The 21,892-nt window shown below is 38.2% G+C and overlaps 1 protein-coding gene across 2 annotated transcripts in view; it reads right to left on the bottom strand.

The window, feature by feature from the left end:
* Positions 1 to 21,892, bottom strand: part of LOC120491116 (mannosyl-oligosaccharide 1,2-alpha-mannosidase IA) — a 239,765-nt gene that overhangs the window by 50,498 nt on the left and 167,375 nt on the right. For both annotated transcript variants that reach the window (XM_039688718.2, XM_039688719.2), the window contains exon 4: positions 19,720 to 19,800. In XM_039688718.2, coding sequence (XP_039544652.2) covers positions 19,720 to 19,800 — 81 coding nt within the window. The remainder of the gene's footprint in view (positions 1 to 19,719; positions 19,801 to 21,892) is intronic.

Below are 21,892 nucleotides of genomic sequence, written 5' to 3' on the forward strand. Positions count from 1 at the left end.
TTATCTTGCTTTGTTTCCATCCATTAGCACTCCGGCTCTTAAATGTCTTCCTGAGCGCTGTGTGCTTTTATGAAATCACTAATTAATCTTGTCTTCAGGCCTGTGACCTCAGAGGTCTGTCTTGTTTACTAGCTGTGGAGCTCCTGGAAAACTTACCAGAGCTTCTAATATAAACACTCGCTGCAGTGGGCCAAAAGAAGGACTCGCTTTTCCCTTCTCAAAATTTATCACACCTCACAGCGATAAAGACAGACAGCGAGCCAAATAAATGTTCTGATGCATTATGGCAGGGGTGGAGAGCACGACCAAATTATTAGATTACATATCATTTCACGGCAACAAATTACAACTGTTATTTTCACCTGAAAATGTAACCCCTTCAAAATGACAGGTATTTCTGTAACACTTTACAATAGGGTCCCATTTGTTATGATTCAAGCATTTATCAATTTTGGTCAACATTTACTAATACATTATTAAAGGAGTAGTTCACTTAAAAAAAAAAAAAAAAAAAAACTTTTGCTGATAATTTACTCACCCCCATGTCATCCAAGATGTCCATGTCTTTCTTTCTTCAGTCGAAAAGAAATTAAGGTTTTTGATGAAAAAATTCCAGGATTTTTCTCCATATAATGGACTTCAATGGGGTCCAAACGGTTCAAGGTCCAAATGAGAGTTTCAGTGCAGCTTCAAATGGCTTTAAACGATTCCAGACGATGAATAAGGGTCTTATCTAGTGAAACGATCGCTCATTTAAAAAATAAATAAAAAAGTTTAAGTTTTATAAGCACAAATGCTCGCCATGCTCTGTTCTGTGATGCGCGTTCGTGACTCTCCTGTTCAAACTCGTTCATCAAAACGAACAAATCTTTTTTCGAGTCATGACTCGAAGGATCCTAGATAAGACCCTTATTCATCGTCTGGTGTCGTTTAAAGCCCTTTGAAGCTGCACTGAAACTCTCGTTTGGACCTTGAACCGTTTGTTTCCCAATGAAGTCCATTAATTTCTTTTCGACTGAAGAAAGAAAGACGTGGACGTCTTGGATGACATGGGGGTGAGTAAATTATCAGCAAAAGTTTTTTTAAAAAGTGAACTACTCCTTTAACATCAAAAGTTGCATCTGAACTAACAATTAACTAACAATGAACAGTATTTTTGTTAACTAACATTAATAACGATTCATAAATACAGTAACGGATTAATTGCTCACTGCAAGTTCATTCTAGCTGTAATGGGACCTTATTGTAAAGTGTTACTTTTTTCTTTATTCTTTGGAACTTGATGCAAATCAAAAGGTCAGATTTGATGAACCAAAGCTAAATCAAACCACCCAGTCCTGCATTACGGGGATTGAGTGATTTAGAGACAGAGCCACGAGGGACATCACAACAAATGTGTCACGGACGGTCCTTTTGTTCGGCTCGTTTCCCCAATTCAACCTCTTATTCCTCGGTTGCCATAGTAACACAAGAGTCATGAGCTGCAGTCAACAGCATTTGCCAAACTAAACACACGTTTCAGCCGTTTCTCGACCCAAACTGAAGCTTGAATATCAGCTCAGATGGCAACGGTTACGAATCTTGAAAGGTCTAGGGCAGATACCGCAACATTTATATACTGACTGACGTACTGCTGAAGGTGAGATGTGGTGGAGAAATACATGACAGACTTTTCTTCAAGCCGAAACAGCCACTGAATCCAGACAAGGTAGCAATAAGGGCTGCTATGTACAACATAATTAAGTGAACAAACAAACAATAAATGGGAAAAGAACAAAAACGGTGCCTAAGGAAAGAACCAAATATAACAAAACAATCCCTAAACTAAACCCAATCTACCCAAAGAAAAAGGTACAAAAAGGCATGAAAGACATGAAAACATCATTGCTTAAGAGTACAGTGAAGAACGATCTGGGTTTCAGCTCATCAAACTGCCAATAACATTGAAGATCTAGCGAGCAAATGAGCAACGAGAGTCGTCATGTGTCAATAGAGCGCTTCCACATCGCACACCAGCGGCCCTTAAAGATGCATGAGGAGTCACTGGGAATATAGCCATAGACAGTATAAGAAATGGACAGAGCGATCTCATTGGAACTCCATTGAGACGATTGAAGGCCGTTTTTGGTGATTTTTTAGCACTTTCGTCCCTGACGCGCAGACTCAAACAGAGCTTGACGACGTAGATGTGACGAGAGCAACCCGTCTGTCTTCTAGTGGCTGTTGCATTAGAAATCTGAATCATCCCCTTCCGAAATTCGCAGAGGCGGAGAGTGTGAGCAGGAGCTGTCCATGAGCGAGGAGCAGGAGACACTTTTGCTAGGTATTCTGATTAATTATTTTGTCATTTTGCCTCCACGTTTCCCCGATTGCGCGTGAGCTTCTTCTCCTGTCCATACGGCAATCTCTCTACTGAGCGACAGAGAGTCGCGTGGGTATGATGCAATCGTTAGCCTACTTTCACTAAAACTGCTTCTACGGGGCCATAACATAAGCTACAAGGTAATGGAGCATTTTATACATTGTCGTGTTTCTTTAGAAATAAATAAAGGACAAATGGGGTCTTCAAACGCCTCAGATGTAAAGTTATTCGCTGTCAAAGTGACGCCAAAATGAATGGGAGTCAATGGGAATGCTAAGTTCTGCTACAAGATGGCAGCTCCCGTGAGGCTTCAACTTCCGGTCGATAGATTACCCCTTTGAGTATAGCAAGTACAGGGCCTCGTGTATTAAATATACATTCAACTTTTAAAATATAAAAATATAAAAAAGGTTTTACAATGTGGGAACATGTCATCATAGTCTGTGTAGGGTTGGGTATCGTTTGAATTTGAACGATTCTGATTCCGATTCCAATTCCTTGTTTCGATTCCGGTTCCTAACGATTCTCGATTCTGATTCTTCTAAGAGGCAGGGTCAAAAAAGTTTAGCTAACCTTGCTAACCAACGGCCTTTCTGAAGGAAATACTCCTTCTGTAAAAATACTCCTTTTGTCACAAATTTTGCATTTTGCCGAGATTTCGTTATTTTTAGAAAAGTGAAGCCACACTTTGGATCGCCGACGTAAGGTACTCATGTTCGACTCGCGTGGTTATGCCAACACTTCCGGTAGACGCTTCTTCGTTGGTGTTGTTCAGCGGTTTCTTCTTCCGCTCGGCGGACTGTGAATATCGAAACTAGGAATCGAAATTTTAACTTTTGAACGATTCCGGGAAAAAACGAAAAGTTAGTCTCGGTTCCAATCGATACTCGATTCTCGATACCCAACCCTAGTGGAAAGGGTCCATTGCAAATGGCAATCTATGTAAAAATGTTTTTTTTTTCTTTACAAATGCACAAATTTGTGTTCCTCATGTTGCATGAATGAGTCCAAACGTGAAAGCACAGTAATTCTCTGTTTACTCTATAAAAAGGTAATAGATATTTAATATTTACTCTATAAATCACTGTTCCTAAATTCATCCTGGAAAGCATTTTATCATGTGCGTGCGAATAAATGCACAAACTCCACCTGAAAAAGTCCCACAGATATCATTTTACGATGAGATAGAACGCAATTAAAAGCATGTGAAGAGTTAGCCGTACGAAATGCACGGCGAAGGCTTAATATTTCTCGGTTGCTGCCCGGGAAAGTGCAATACTAAAAAAAAAAAAAAACCCACAGCTGTTGGAGGCTCATTGATTAACATGACCGAAGTCTACTGGTATTCCTTCTCCAGCGGGACTCGGCACATCAAAGCCAGCTCACTGATACTACACAAAAAAAATGCTGCTGAAGAAGTTGATTTCATTGAGCGACACTCTTTCAATTACAGCTGGCTGTGATCCCCGAGAAACCGTCCAGGGAAGTTACAGGGGTCAGACAAGAGCTTAAAAACAACACGAGATGCAGCGAGGAGTGATTTTCTTTCCTTTTCAGCTTTAAAAGAGCAAAGCAACTGGCCCATGAGACTCCCTTCCACATATTTAACCTTTACATTCATGTAAGTCGATTTCCCTCCAGCAACACAAACCAACATGAAGTTCATCTTGCTGTCACAGAGACACTCTGTTCCTAACTCAAACATCCCGAGAGCTAGTAGTAGACTAGACAGTGCAGATTTTGCCAAAAGAGTGCAACAGCCTCATCGGGGCGCATGATCACACTTCTGAAACCTAAAATGACAAACACATGCAAACATCGGCCACTGCAACCCGCAAGACCTCAAGTACAAAGTTGATTTGATTTGGGAAGAATATATAATATTTTCACTTAAAGGGATACATCAGGATTTAAGCTTTCTATTAGTAGAAAACCTGTAGTATTTTCAAATTACCGTGCTTTCGACCCTCATATCCCCCTGACACGAGAGATTTATGTTTTTTTTTTGTCTGGAAAAGAACAAAAATCGTCATTTTGCGCCATTGGAAGATTTTCTCGCCACAGTAAACATGACTCACGCCGTTCTCCCGCGGCCCTCACTCGTCCCGCTCGCCACAGTAAACATAACGAATGGCGGGTGTAGAACGCAAAAGTCGAATCACGGACATTTTGGGCGATCTCGAAACACATTTTCGGGCAGACTCATCACGGAGACTCACTAGTAGCCTAGACTTGTTGTTTAACTACTGCGCTCTTTTACCGGTAGGCGTGGCCTCCTAGGGCAGCGAAGCAAGTGCATTCTGGGAGTTGTTGTCTTTCATCCACATAAGCCAAAAATACATTTTCTGGCTTTTCTCAGTCTAGAAAGCTTCAAATTAAAAAAATAATTTCACATTTTTTTCTACATTAATGACCCATTTTAATTACACGTTCCAGAGGTGAAGTATCCCTTTAAATAACATCCAGGATTAACTCTTTCTACGCCATTGACGGAATTTTCCGTCATTTTTGGGACAACGCTTCTCTCAATGGCTTCTTCAAAAGCCATTGACTGAATTTTACAATAGGGGGCGCTATTATGCATCAACTGAAAGAGTACTGAATCTCCTGATCAAAACACAAGTGAAAAAGAAGCTTAAACGAGCAATAGAATATGTAAAATAATACGATCATCAACATTAAAACTGTATATGTTACCGAATGAAATGTCAAGGACGAGCTACAGGACTGTGAAGCTTTGGAGGTGTGGATGGACTCGATCTACTCCATCTATGTTTTGATTACCGTTCTGGGCGTAGTCTTTGAAAAAATTATTTTTTTATTGAAAATAACCCAATTTAAAGTGTTAAAAAATAACAATGCATGAAGCTAGAATAAAACAGGGTTTAAAAGCAGAGGGTCTGTTCTTTCTTTTCATACATTGCATGTTCAGATATTCATACAACAAAATATTCTGAGGGCCATGAAACGTTTGTGGGAACTTTTTTCAAAAACGCTGTCAGGGAAAGAGTTAATACTAACAAATATTACAATTAAGCTGAAATAAATTAAAATATAAATAAAAGATATAAAAAACTTTATAATTGGCAACTAACTTAAATTGAAATAAAAATAAATTAAAGCTAAATGGGAAAATACAAATAAATGACAAAAGGACATAAATTGCTAAAACTAAACTACAATTAACATGAAAACTGAAAATATAAAATAAAAGCTAATTCAAAATATTAACAAACACTATATTAGTAGTATAAACGTAAATCTGACATAATGATAGCATCACATAAATGCACTTAAGTATTAGCTTTAGACTTAAGAACCACCATTTTAACCAGAAATCTTTTCCTCTTGCCTGCATTTTCCTCTAATTTCACCCTGCCTTCAGACTTCTGTTGATCTCATGAGACATCAGGTCATTAAACAACTGTAGTTTGCACCAGGCTAGCTTTAATTTTCCCGGCATTAATTCAGACCTGTCGATCAGAGAGTGTTAAACCTCCACACAGCCCGAGGGACGTCCTCACCGCAAACCCCCAATACACAACACAACCATAAAACACATCACAAACCATACATTACAGTCATCCACAGCTATTTACAGCAGCAGCCCATCTATCCCACCGGAGCACCAGAGCCACTGGGAGCGTTTGCAAATATCCTCACTGGCCACTCAAAGGACAAACCATTAGCTAATGATGTTACACAACTCGGTTTGATCTTGCCGGTTATATGGTTGTAATAGGACGTGAATGCACAAACATGATGCTGAAAGCTTTGCTAATAATACACTCATTTACCTGCACAAACAGGCATGCCTCACTTTCGAGTGAACAAGCAAGATGCAAGTAATTAAGTGTCATTCCGGGAATGCAAATGTACAATATTATTCATAATTTAACAAATAATAGATTGCGGCATCCTAGCCTTGTAACCTCTGTTGCAATTAACGCGCTGCTTTTATAAGCTTAATTAACAGCCACTGCAGCAAAACACACGCAAATGTAAACTAGAGAGAGACGTTTCTGCTGTAGTTTACGGAGGATCCCTGAGGGACACAGTACGTATTAATCAGAAGAAACGGGACACATGAAAATATGAATCCTTTAGATGCACGTTTGGAGAACGTTTACACCGATATAAATCTCAGCTGGTCATCAGATCATGTCAAAACCAGGCCTTGACACTTACTTCGCTCAATGAATGCAATAAAAACTTTATTGCAATGAAAATTAACCAAATGATGATTTTGTTTAACAGTGCGACTCGACGTGTACGGTCAAGTGTGAGATAAGATTGATGTAGCCTATGTAAGTAGCTAAACTTACTTCATATTTGACCTTTTTTAGGTCATAAATGTTAAACGAATGACAAAAAATAATACAGTTTTGTCTAATTTCGCCATTTTGAACTGAAAATAGGCCTATGTGACGTGACTCAAGTAATGTAATAATTAGTTTACTGAAACATTATAAAAGCCGTTTCCATCATTTTAGGCCCGAGAGTAATAATGAATATATACATATTGAGAATCTAATACAAATTGTAGCCTTTAGTATGTTAAAAAAGCTCAGCCTTCGGAGGAGAAAGGGATGAAGAGACTGAGAATAAAAGAAAGAGTGATGGAGATGAGGAGAGTATTGACAAATAATCTACTACCCTAATCTACTGACATGGTTTTAAAGCTATTTCTTATCCTCTTTTTTTGGTTTTCAAACGTCTTGAAATGCACATATCAGAGAAATAAAAAATGTGAAGCCCCTACCAACCTCATATTTAGGACCTCTTTGATTATAAAGCCCTGTATTAAGCATAAGATCAATGATGAATGTGTATCCTACATGTTTTGAATGCATTTAATAAACTTATTTACCTAGCTTCCAGTGAATAAACACATCTGAGAAAAATGATTCAGTTGACCCTGTGTTTACTTTCTTCACTGATAGACGAAAATTAAAAGCCTATATCAGTCAAAGCTCAGCTTTAGATAAGACAAGATAAAAACAGAGAAAAAGAGGGTGATGCTCATGAGGAGAGAAACATAATCAGCTGCCCACTGACATACTGTAGTTTTAAAGCTGTTATCCATTTTTTTGGCCTTCAAAACATCCTAAAATGCACATCAGAAAAATCAAAATTTTCTCTGGGAAACCCTACTAACCCACCTCGGGACCACAGTGATTATAAAACCCTGCCTTTGCATGTAATGAAACTGCTTTATACTGAGACTAAATCCTGACACCCCAGCCCAAAATTAAGACCTCTTTAAATAGTAATTAATATGTATGTACGTTATACCATTTAAGATGTTTGGCGATACCTTTTCTGCATGACTTGTCGACAAAGTTTCTCTTCAAACTTCTAATGCAATGGTTCCAAATAAAGAAAAGGATGATCGACACCAGCGAACACTCTACAGGACAAACTCTGCCCGAAGATACACTCTTAGAAGAAAAGGTTCTATATAGAACCTTAAAAGGTTCCATCAGCACTACATACAGTATTTGGAACCCCTAAAAGGTTCTATACACTCTTAAAAAAAGGGTTCCTCTGGGTTCTATTTAGAACCCTGGGGTTCCGTACTTGGCCAATAGAACCTTTTACCAAAAATATAGAACCATTTTGGAGTTCCATACATGAAGCGGGGGATGGAACCATTTCTGGTTCTGGAGTGTATGATCAAAAATGATTTACCCTCTTCCATGCTTCCCACGCTTTTATCTCTATAACAAGCAGTTTGGACTTTTGCAACATTTGCGCATCTGTTGCCTCGACACCTGCTTTATTGTCATTGTGAAAAAAACAAACAAACCAAGTGTAGCAGCTGCTGTGTTATTTCAACTTGACGGTATTCTGGCATTCTCGACAGATGATCCTTTGTCTGACAATATCTAAATTCAAAATCAAAAAACAAGCACCCACGGGCACATCCAAAGTTTTGCATGATAAACATAGAATACTTTTTCATGAACTGTTTCTGTGGTTTTAATTCTTGCATACTACACTCTAAAAAATGCTGGGTTGTTTTAACCCAACTTTGGGTCAAATATGGACAAACCCGAAATGTTGGGTTAAAAATGTAATGTAAAAATTTAACCCAACGGCTGGGTTAGTCCATATTTGACCCAAAGTTGGGTTAAAACAACCCAGCATTTTTTAGAGTGTATACACTCTTAGAAGAAATGGTTCTATTTAGAACCAGAAATGGTTCCATCCCACGCTTCATATATGGAACTCCAAAATGGTTCTATATAGAACCATTTTTTTGGGTAAAAGGTTCTATTGGCCAAGTACGGAACCCCAGGGTTCTATATTTTTTAAGAGTGTATAGAACCTTTCAGGGGTTCCAAATACGTAGCACTGATAGAACCTTTTAAGGAGTGTATAGTACAGTCAGTACGTGAATTGGGACACTCACTGGCGTTCAGGAGAGGACAAACGTTCAGAGCACGGCTCATAACCCGGGATCCTGCGGCTGTCGTGAATTTTACGGGCGGTGGTGACCGAGAGACTCGCCTTCGGCCCGGACACACAAATCAACATCAGACTCAGTTCAGCGGAAGGCTCAACTTTCTGGGAAGGCATTGATTTTGGGTGCAGCCTTCTAGGATCAATAGAGCTCTCATTGTTTAAAGCAATGGCCTTTAGCCCATAAACAGCGTTTTCTGCAAGCGATCGAAAGTCTTATGACCGTCTTTGTAATAATGAGAGATGGGCCCAATCTGGAAAGCTTTTGGCTCTCTCTCTATGCCTGAAATTTGCATTCTTTCAATGCTTTTTTTGCAGATGGAAGAAGAGGATAACACCCATTTGCCCTGATTAGAATACAGCACAACAACCCATTTTGTGCTTAAAGGAACAGTTCACCCAAAAATGCTGCTTACATTATCTTTTAGCGATGTCATTAGGGTGAACATTAAGCCTGTCAAGGACATGTTTCACCCTAAAATCAATCGAAAGCATTAATAAGAAATTCTATTTGGTAACACTTTACTTGAAGGGGTGTGCATAAGACTGACATGTGTCTTGAATACACTCTAAAAAATGCTGGGTTGTTTTAACCCAATTTTGGGTCAATTATGGACAAACCCAGCCATTGGGTTACATTTTTAAATGACATTTTTAACCCAATGTTTGAGTTTGTCCATATTTGACCCAAAATTGGGTTAAAACAACCCAGCATTTTTTTTTAGAGTGTATGGAAAAGGGTTTCTGCACATTTATGACAACAGTCATTAAGTGTCTTTCACTCAATAATGACATTTTGAAGATTTGTTTAAGATGTCTTTGTTAGGATATTTTGACATAAACCATACAATCATAGCCTGTCAGTGTCTTTGTAATGACAACTTGACATAAAATGAAGTTAATCTGTCATGTGGTTGGCTTTGACATTGGCTGTCATGAGGCATTATAACTGTGTCATGAATATTTTTCGTGAGCTCAACTACTGTGGTACTAATTGAGTTTGTCATTAAAAAGTTATAATGGATTCATCATGTCAAAACCAACCACATGGCAGCTTAATGTAATGTTAACCAATAAAGCTAGGTGCTTTCTTCAGGTTATGATATATTGGTTTATGTCAAGGTGTCATAACAAAGACATCTCAAACAATGTCATATTTGCATTAAAAATGTCATAACTGAGCGAATGACACTTAATGACAGTTGTCACAAACATGCATAATTATGATTATGAATTATGTCTTATGCTCACCCCTTCAAGTAAAGTGTTACTAATTTACAATTTAGTAGCATGTGCAGATTTAAAACCTATAAACAAAATATTCCGCAAACATTTATGCAACATTGGATGTATTTATGACTAAAATGGAACTTTTCTCAAAGTTTGTATAATAATGTTTTAATAATCTAAATACATAAACTGAGAAGTAGAATGCATAACTGCAACGAAAAATTGAACATTGTGAAACATTTTAGCACATCCAAAAGCAAGAACTTTGAGGAACATGAACCGGAAGAATGTTGAGTAACTTCATTAACTGTTGATTACGATAACAGCCGCTCAGAGCTCTTGTTCCACCTGTCAGGGAGCAATGTGTTCACTTCACATCAATTTCTACCAGACAGGATAAAGTCACATATCTGGTTAGCGGCAATTTCCTTCAGAACAGTCTGTCACTGACGTCGCTCCATCTCAGAGTTTCATGAAAAGATTCAATAGATCTCAGTCCGAGCACGCAGCAGCAGAGGTGTCTGGTGGAACAGGGGTTCAAGCCAAAAAGAAATCGTCTGACTGAAAAATGTTCCTCGGCCAAACCCCATAGACCCCAACCACAGTTTAAGAGCAGTTTGTTCTTCTTCTAGTGAGCACATGCTTTACCTTCACAAATGAAATACTCAAAGAACGTTTGCATTTAAATGAAGGCCATTTTGATCTGCGCTTCTATTATTTACACCAGTTTTGTAGTCGAGACCACCTCACTCGAGCCCGAGTCGACACAGAGACCAGAGAGAGTCGAGTCCGAGTCAAGACCGAGTCCATAGAGAGTCGAGTCCGAGTCGAGTCCGAGACCAGAGACGGTCGAGTCCGAGTCGAGACCGAGACCAGAGAGAGTCAAGACCGAGTCCATAGAGAGTCGAGTCCGAGTCGACACCGAGACCAGAGAGAGTCAAGACCGAGTCCATAGAGAGTCGAGTCCGAGTCGACACAGAGACCAGAGAGAGTCGAGTCCGAGTCAAGACCGAGTCCATAGAGAGTCGAGTCCGAGTCGACACCGAGACCAGAGAGAGTCGAGTCCGAGTCCATAGAGAGTCGAGTCCGAGTAGACACCGAGACCAGAGAGAGTCGAGTCCGAGTCAAGACCGAGTCCATAGAGAGTCGAGTCCGAGTCGAGTCCGAGACCAGAGACGGTCGAGTCCGAGTCGAGACAGAGACCAGAGAGAGTCAAGACCGAGTCCATAGAGAGTCGAGTCCGAGTCGACACCGAGACCAGAGAGAGTCAAGACCGAGTCCATAGAGAGTCGAGTCCGAGTCAAGAACGAGTCCATAGAGAGTCGAGTCCGAGTCGACACCGAGACCAGAGAGAGTCAAGACCGAGTCCATAGAGAGTCGAGTCCGAGTCGACACCGAGACCAGAGAGAGTCGAGTCCGAGTCAAGAACGAGTCCATAGAGAGTCGAGTCCGAGTCGACACCGAGACCAGAGAGAGTCAAGACCGAGTCCATAGAGAGTCGAGTCCGAGTCGACACAGAGACCAGAGAGAGTCGAGTCCGAGTCAAGACCGAGTCCATAGAGAGTCGAGTCCGAGTCGACACCGAGACCAGAGAGAGTCGAGTCCGAGTCCATAGAGAGTCGAGTCCGAGTAGACACCGAGACCAGAGAGAGTCGAGTCCGAGTCAAGACCGAGTCCATAGAGAGTCGAGTCCGAGTCGAGTCCGAGACCAGAGACGGTCGAGTCCGAGTCGAGACAGAGACCAGAGAGAGTCAAGACCGAGTCCATAGAGAGTCGAGTCCGAGTCGACACCGAGACCAGAGAGAGTCAAGACCGAGTCCATAGAGAGTCGAGTCCGAGTCAAGAACGAGTCCATAGAGAGTCGAGTCCGAGTCGACACCGAGACCAGAGAGAGTCAAGACCGAGTCCATAGAGAGTCGAGTCCGAGTCGACACCGAGACCAGAGAGAGTCGAGTCCGAGTCAAGAACGAGTCCATAGAGAGTCGAGTCCGAGTCGACACCGAGACCAGAGAGAGTCAAGACCGAGTCCATAGAGAGTCGAGTCCGAGTCAAGACCGAGTCCATAGAGAGTCGAGTCCGAGTCGACACCGAGACCAGAGAGAGTCAAGACCGAGACCAGAGAGAATCGAGTCCGAGTCAAGACCGAGTCCATAGAGAGTCGAGTCCGAGTCGACACCGAGACCAGAGAGAGTCAAGACCGAGTCAAGACCGAGTCCATAGAGAGTCGAGTCCGAGTCGAGTCCGAGACCAGAGAGAGTCGAGTCCGAGTCAAGACCGAGACCAGTGAGGGTTGATTACCTAATTTACTTTTATTTACTTAGAGAAATCCTTTTTTTTTTTTTTTTACTGAATTTACTTAGAGTTTAAAAAATATGATCAGTTTAGGGTAAAAAGGCCTCATAGTAGGTGGTGTTAAAAGTAATTTTATTACAATTTGTCATGCGCAGTTGCGCACTAGAAAATCACCAATCACTGGGCGTGTCAATCAATTTAAAGAAATATTTTATAAACATACTTTAATAATCATGAAAAATATTTTGAATTGAACTCGAGTGGAATCGGGAATAATTCCGAGTCCAAAAAAATAAAATGTTCGAGTACGAGTCAATTCCGAGTCCAAATGGACACGAGTCCATGACGAGACCAAGACCATTAAAATATGGTCTCGAGACCGAGTCCGAGACGAGTCCGAGTCTCGAGTACTACAACACTGATTTACACACTTTATGAAATTTCAATGTTTTCAATCGAATGCGTTTTACAAGACTTGACTCTTTGTGATGTAGTCGTACCAATAATTAACCATTTGCATTACTTTTCATTTCTCAAATAATAAAAGTAAACAGAGCTTTTTCTGAAAAGTGAGCAATAAATACGGCAATAGAATTTGGGCTGTTAGTTAAACGCGTTATTAACGGCGTTAACGCAAACCCATTTTAACGGCGTCAATTTTTTTAATCGCACGATTAACGGCCTTTTTGGAAAAGGACACGGCATGCGCGGCGCTGCGCTCTGAAACCCATTTATTTCAATGGCTTGCGCCGAGTGACGACATTTTGTTGCTTCGTCGACCAAGGCGCAAGCGGATCTAGCTAGACCGGAAACAAAACAACAGGCAGGCCACACACACTCGTTTGGGCTTGCGAGCCGGCCAAATAGTTGGTTAACGTTACGTTTTAGGTGGACGACGAGCGCGAGACGCCAAAATAGACGCCAATAAGATTCTGAATATAACTTACTTTACTTTTAAAAAGTTGGCAAATTGTTCCATTGACGAGACCAAAGTGATCTGTGTGTTTTGTCGTTGTGAACTGAGGTATCATCATCGCAGCACGTCCAGTCTGAAACACCACTTGATGATGGCCAAGCACACATGCGAATTCTCCAATCCCTCGTCAATATCAGCCCAGCTAACAATTTTAGGTTCTAAGAACATTTTCGTAACGTTCCCATTAAGTTATAAAAACGTTATTTCTGAATGTTCTAGAAACGTTCAAAACGTCCTGTTCTTTAGACGTTGTATTAACGTTATTTCTTGGTTATAAGAACGTTTTTGAAACGTTATTAAAACGTTCAATTCTCCCGTTATATAAACATTGTATTAACATTATTTCTTGGTTATAAGAACGTTTTTGAAAAAGGTTATTAGAACGTTCAAAACGTCCAGTTTTTTAGACGTTGTATTAACGTTATTTCTTGGTTATAAGAACGTTTTTGATAACTTTCAGAGAACGTTATGCAGGAAGTTGCTTTGCAGAATAAAAATGACTAATGACTAATACATGTTAAACATAAGAGCGTTTTTAAAACGTTCCAATAACAACGCGAGGATAACGTTTTAATGCTAACGTCTTTAGAACGTTTATCAATGTAATATAACGTCGGCACAACGTTATAATAACGTTACAGCAAGAACGTTTTTTGATAAGTTTCAGAGAACGTTAGCCAATGTTCTGAGAACGTTCCCTGTTAGCTGGGAGGACCTCGTCAGTATTTCTTTCACCCTTTTATTAATGGACAGTGTTACATTGAGAGATTATTTGCTTCAAGTGAGAATGTTAGTGTGAAATTGAACACATTTGAAAAAAAAAATTGAAACTCAGAGCTGTTTAAAATCTTGCTGTAATGTTGTGTAGTTGTTCTGGAGCCACTTCACAAGATCAACAAGGTGCGTGTTTTGTTTTTTAAAATGCCGGGTTAGGTTCGTGGTCTCTGGAGCATCTGAAGTAACCTTGGCCACCTCATGTATTAAACTGTAGTTTAGTCCAGATGCTTCACTTCTTCCTGCCAGATACTGTCAGTGAACTGCAGGTCTGTTTAAGTGCATTCTGACTCTCTTATGTTGTGAATGACAGTTTTCCTCCATTTTATTGGCAGGAGGCTGGAAATAAACGCAGGTTGACGTGCGGCTACACCCACAGGGATACAAGCGTGCCTTACGCACTGTAAATAAAGCAGCGAGAAAGATAGACAATGCTAAATTGAACATGTATGTGTAAACTTAAATGGCTGTATCAATAATGCAGCGCAGCAGGAAAACAAACCAAAAAGTCTCCATGCATGATGTTTATTCAGGTCATCCTCAAGTCCTGAAAGGTTTGATACGATCACTGAAGCTCGACTGATAAAACATTCATGCAAAGACGAATCCTGTGGGCTGACAGAGGTGAAGGAATGACAAAGAGCTGCAAGCTAATACCCTTCCGTCAGCAGTGATTTGATCTTGCGGCAATTCAAAGGCGGGCAATTCCTCAGAAAAATAGGCTATAGGCTTTTGACGTAACTTAATGCCTTAATGGTTATATGCATAATATTTCAAGATTTTGCAGGTGCAGAGTGGACAGGCTTTAATAACCCAATCAGTCAAATAAATAGCATAGAAAGGGTTGGTGCAAACCTGCTAGCTCTCGAGCTAGACGACGTACAGTAGCTTGTAGGACATTAGTCTCGTTTAGCCAATATCAGCAAATAAGACCCATATGAATTCGTACGAGTGATTAAAAAGTGGCTAATTCGTACGACCTCACTCGAACGAATTCGTACGATTTGTCTAAACCCACGTGACGGTTAGGTTTAGGGCAATTCAATTCATACGAATTGGCCAATTCGAAAAATATGTACGATTTCGCAAAATCGTACTAATTTGTACGAGTGAGGTCGTATGAATTGTTACGAATTAGCCACCTCGTAAAATTTGTACGAATTCCCTTGAGATCGGGTTGGTTTATCAGCTAATAAAAACAAACATTTTTTAGGTTTCATTTGTTAACATTAAAGGGATACTCCACTTTTTTTGGAAATAGGCTCATTTTACCACCACCCCCAGAGTTAAACAGTTGGGTTTTACCGTTTTTGAATCCATTCAGCCGATTTTCTGATATTTCGAAGAATATCAGCAACCACACAGTTTCTGGTCTCATTGACTTCCATAGTATTTTTTTTACCTACTATCTATACTACTATCACGTTCATATTTTGGCCAAACGCGAACTGAACGTACTGTATTACTGCCAGATGAACGTTACTGTGAACGCGTTCATTCTGGTGTCTGTGAACGCATGCGCTCTCAGTTTAGCTTTGTTCAAAACGGTGCTAGATTTCTATAGAGACTTCCAGGTGAAAACACACCATAAACAGGCCTTAATATGTAGCGAAAAACAAAACAAAACACCCAATCTGACAACACCAGCCAGGCGTCATCAAGACAAGAAGCAACATGAGGTCGACAAAACATCGCATCGTATGATCAGTTTTAAGACAAGGTCGGTGAGGATTGGAAAAATCACATTTCTGTGCAAACTTTGTCTGTCGATAAAATAATTGCTGTAGTGGTTGTATATGGGTTGTGGCAATAATAATAATAAAAAAAATATATATGGAAAAACTAGTTAATTTTTTGGAACCGTGAACTTAGTTCAAAATTGTGAAATATGAACTATGAACTGATCTAGTTAATTTTAAAAATTGTGAACTGAACTGAACTAGTTTCACTTCCCCAAGACTGGTGGCTATACTATAGGCTTGAAAGAATCATGGAAAAGCTTCCGTGTTTGTTTATAGTCCAGTCTGCTCTACACTTCTAGGTCAATTACCAATAAATGTGCATCAAGGCAGAGCAACTGATGGATGAAAGTAGCAGTTCCTGCTGGATTTTACAGTAAATTAGCATACGTGCTTTTACACAGCAGCAGTATAACGCCCTCCGGTTTCACTAACAAGGGCGATACAGCTGACTGACGTTTTGTAGGTAATTGGAATAAAGGATTCATCTGTAGCCTTTGCTTGTAAGAACAATCCACGGAGCGGGAAATTACAGCCCAGTCAGTGGTTTCTGAGTAGTTTGCATAAATCCATTGGTTTTGAAGTCATACAGATGCATTTGATGTGAACCTTCAAATGAAGCATACATACATATGAAGAACACAAGATTTGGGTCACCTTTACTGAGCAGCAGGGTGTGTAAATAACGCTAATATAATTTTACTCTCTTAGAATCATTTTCAGACCTTTTATATGAAGACTTTATATATTTTTCCATTAACAAAATTTTGTTGTCATCTAAACTTCATTTAAATAATTACGGAGGCGTATTGCATTCACTTGAAGAAAAAAAAATCTACTCTGTTTTTCTGAATTAATGAGTCAATTTTTCATGACAAAATTTTTTTTGCTCTGTTTTTCTGAATTAATGAGTTAATTTTTTGTGAGAAAAAAAGTTTTTGCTCTGTTTTTCTGAATTAACAAGTTAGAAAACTCGTTAGTAGAAAAACAGAGCAAAAAAAAAAAATCCATGAAAAATTAACTCGTTAATTCAGAAAAACAGAGCAAAAAAAATAAAAAAAATCCATGAAAAATTAACTCGTTAATTCAGAAAAACAGAGCAAAAAAAAAAAAAAATCCATGAAAAATTAACTCGTTAATTCAGAAAAACAGAGCAAAATATTTTTTTTCTCATGAAAAATTAACTCATTAATTCAGAAAAACACAGCAAAAAAAAAAATTCCATGAAAAATTAACTCGATAATTCAGAAAAACAGAGTAGATTTTTTTTCTTTAAGTGAATGCAATACGCCTCCGTAAATAATAATATCTTTATTGTCCACCAGGGTGGAAAATTGTCTATTGTCTATTTAAAGTTGTCTATTTAAAGTTATTCATGGAACATATGCATGGTCAAGGTTGTCTGAGATAATGCAAACACTGACTCTTAAATACCCTACTACTGACTGTAGTCTCCAGATGACGCAAAATGACGATTTTTGTTCTTTTCCAGACAAAAAATACATAAATCTCTCGTCTCAGGGGGATATGAGGGTGGAAAGCATGGTAATTCGAAAATACTACAGGTTTTCTACTAATACAAAGCTTAATGCTAAATCCTGAATTTAATATGCGTTTTAGCATATTTTAAACCTTGTTTTAATAATAAGATAATAAGAATGAGAACATAAGCCATCTCAGGCTTTCAGTGAAGGTTAGAGATGATAGTGACGCTCGTATCATGATGTTTTAAGTGATTATATCGACTATCAAGAGCAAGTTCTTCCTTTGAACAAATGGAGCTCCAGCTGTAGATCCTGCTGTTAGCCGCAACCAAGCCCTGTGATGTTTTCCGACCTCATGCTGTCCGAGCTGATTTACACATGCCTCGCCACCGTGGCCGTTTCGCAAAAGTGGGTTTTCCAATCACCCGCCCTTATCTGCAGGTGGTGTAACCCCACGGAAACTCAGAGACGGATGAGATAAATCTACATCCAGAACACACACATTCCCTCTATGCATGAATGCAGGGATAGATCACCGCAGAGCTATGCTGATAGATTCATTGAAATGGTGGACAACAAACTCTCTCTACAGTGAGAGACGGAGGCACACACTCACACACACACACAGAACTCAAGCACAAGCATCTTAAACTGATCATGTTTGTGTTCACATCTATCAGAGAGCAACTCTGTAATGAGCCAACAGATAATCAAATTACATACGCTGTCTGGTCATGCTATAGAAAAATGATATGGTCATGCTAGCAATTTATTACATAAAATACAAATAAATTCAATAAATGTAAATGCAACCCTTTAAAACCTCAAAAAGATGTCAATTCAATGAATCCCTCGTCTTTATTACGAGTTAAAGCAAAAAGAAAATAATGTTACTTTAAGTCCACACTCAGAAAAAAAAGGTACAAAAGCTGTCACTGGGGCTGTACCTTTTGTGTACCTTAATGGTACATATTAGCACTTAAAATGTACATATTAGCACCTAAAATGTACATATAAGGACCTAAAATGTAAATATTAACACCTACAATGTACATATTGTCACCTAAAATGTACATATCAACACCTAAAATGGACATATCAACACCTAAAATTGACATAATAGCACCTAAAATGTACATTAACACCTAAAATGTACATATTAGGACCTAAAATGTACATATTAACACCTAAAATGGACATATTAGCACATAAAATGTACATATTAACACCTACAATGTACATACTGTCACCTAAAATGTAAATATCAGGACATACAATGGACATATCAACACCTAAAATGGACATATCAACACCTAAAATTGACATAATAGCACCTAAAATGTACATTAACACCTAAAATGTACATATTAGGACCTAAAATGTACATATTAACACCTAAAATGGACATATTAGCACCTAAAATGTACATATTAACACCTACAATGTACATACTGTCACCTAAAATGTAAATATCAGGACATACAATGGACATATCAACACCTAAAATGGACATATCAAAACCTAAAATGGACATATTAGCACCTAAAATGTGCATATTAACACCTAAAATGTACATATTAGGACCTAAAATGTACATATTTACACCTAAAATGGACATATTAGGACCAAAAATTTACATATTAACACCTAAAATGTACATATCAACACCTAAAATGGACATATTAGCATCTAAAATGGACAAAAGTTTACGTTTTGAAAAGGTACAGCCCCAGGGAAAGCTTTCATACTTTTTTTCTGAGAGTTCATATTAAGTTTGTTAACTAGAAAAAAAAAAAAAAAACCTCTTTATCCCATTTCAATACAATATTTGCATTGGAATTAAAACGCAGTAACTATAATATTAGAAAACGTTTTTTCTTTTTCACTTTAAAGCATAAAACGAATAGGTTTCTGAGCCAAAGTGACTCAAAATGATGGAGTATATGACAGATTTTGCAATGTATTCCTACTATATGGTTTCATCTCAAACATATGTCAAAATCGAGCAAACATCTCAATGCTCATCTCAATGAAACATCAAATCGACTCATCTGATGTGTATACAGTATGTGGTACGTGTGACAGATCTATGAACACAGATGGATGGTCTCAGAAAACACAGAGCATCTGTCTTCCTCTTTGACTAATTCTGACTGAAAATCAATTTCCATTAGACTGACTCACAACTCTGAGTGTCTTTAGATCACCTTTATTTTATTTTCGAATCTATGCCCTCGGTTTCAAATTGGGCCTGTTGCAGATAAACCACACAGGGGGTGATTTCTCCTCAAAACAGAGCTTTCTCTGGCTGTAATTCATGTGATTATACATTAACTCCAGTTCCAGTTAATTACATAAAACAAGTTAGTGAGAAGAAGGGGTGAGATTGAATCTTACCTCAGCGCCCGTCAGGTAGAACGCAGAGAGAAGACCACCGACGTAACGGATGTTCACCTCAAACAGGGACGCCTCTCCGTTCTGCAGAACACAAAAAAACATTAATAAATTCATCTATAAATGACATGCTTCACGATAAAATTCTTCAAAATGCTATAGCAATGGCACATTTGACCTAAATAGAGATTAGTGGGGAACAAAAACATAAAATGCATGAACATCTCTTAAAAGCGGCCACATTATGAGGAATCAACTTTTTCGTAATCTATGTTCATTGAACTATACACTGTAAAAATGAATATGCTTTATCTAATCAATAAAATTGTGGCAACAGATTTCAAGCAATATTATTTATTAAATTCAACAAATTAGAATTGAGTAATAGTTAATCAAATTAACATTCTAATTAATTCTAATTTGTACAATTTAATTAATAAGATTGCTTGTAATATGTTGCCACAATTTTATTGATTAGATAAGCATATTATTTTTTTCAGTGTACCTAGGCATAACTTTAAGATTTATGTTTTTGAATTGCATTTAATTCCATCTATTTGGATTACGTCTATTTGCAGTTTTAACAAACTAATAAAATTGATGCATAGTTTAGTTGTCATCACTCAAAAAAATAATACAGTATGTTGGCTTTAATTAATTTTAATTTGTCAACAGGTTCCACATAACTGGATTACGTTAAACAAACATAATTTGTTTATGTAACATCAACATAATGGAATTGTGTAATTTTAAATGATCCAATTTAAGTAGTCTCAACGTGAATTTTTAAAGGCTTCCTGACATGATTCAAAGGCATTTTATTATATTCATTCATCCATTTACATTTCATTTGATTCAGTGACATTTAATTAAATTGATAGACTTTAGCTAGCTAATAGCTATTTGCTAGCAGAAGCACATATTAGCATCTTGAATGCTAAGATTTACATGCTCCTTAATTCAAAGCAATTGAAAATAATGAAAATCAGTCGACATACAAACAAAATGCTCCACTCTTCTCCACAATGGTAACCCACTGTAATTTAAATGGTTTAATAATTCCAATGTAATTTAACATTAAACACTATTACACAATATCAAGTCTTCCCCTTTTCTAAATTTCTCAAAAAAAAAATCCCATAAAATAACACTTAATTTTAACATTTATTCTCTCTTAATTCAACCATATGCAAAGCATGCTGGGAACTAAAAGCACTGCCCAGTTTCAGTTGAGGCAACACAAATCAATCATGTAATCCAACACAAACGGATTAAGTAAACTTAAGTTGTTCGTAGATTTAAGCAGATTGAACACAAAATTACGTTCGGGCAAAATGGCAGTCAGATATAGACTGTCAGATATAAAACTTTGATCCAAATGCATGGAAATTGCACATGCAATTCAAATAAAAAATAATCTTAAATTCAGGCTGTGAAATGTTCAATAACTCAATTCTTAAGGGACAGAAAGAGGGAAACTACTGTTTTGGCACAATAAATGGTCCTTTAAAGAAATAATGAAAAGCATGACCCCTTTAAAGTACATTCTACATCTCAAAGAGTGATTTCTGAGTCCGTATACAGCCCTGACCTCTGGACGTATCGCTCAGCGACCCGTATTCAACACGCCGCAGTGCTTTCCTTCAGCGGGGACTCTGCCAAGATCTCCGAAACCAAGGCCGGCAGGTTACACCATTATTAAACACTTTTAAATGATGTTTCCTGATGTTGGGAGTCAAAGGAGGCTATTGATTTATGAAGTTGCGTAACATGCAATTTCCTCAGCAAGTTTGTTTTTCCTATTGCAATATTTTCTCGCTAATTTTGCTTCATCAAACTTCAAAATGATTACATTCAAAATCACTCCGACCGATGTGATCTAAAGCCTATTATATAACGGAACAAATTCACCTGAAAATAATTCATCCGTCTACTTTCTTCAACAGAACACACAAAAAACTGACAGAACGTTTATAATAAAGATCTAAAAAGTACAAAATGCTCCATAAAAAAGTTTTTTTTTCTTTTCTTCTCTTTAGAAGACTAACAATACAGTATACAAGTCGAATGAACCATTTTTATGCGCTGTAAAAAAATATTTTCATTATTTGTAATCACAAGATTTTTTTCATTTTTTTTTTCAACTTAACTATATAACATAATATTTTGAGTTTCT

This window comes from Pimephales promelas, chromosome 12 (assembly GCF_988280905.1).
Source record: "Pimephales promelas chromosome 12, fPimPro1.hap1.1, whole genome shotgun sequence".
Classification (NCBI taxonomy): domain Eukaryota; kingdom Metazoa; phylum Chordata; class Actinopteri; order Cypriniformes; family Leuciscidae; genus Pimephales; species Pimephales promelas.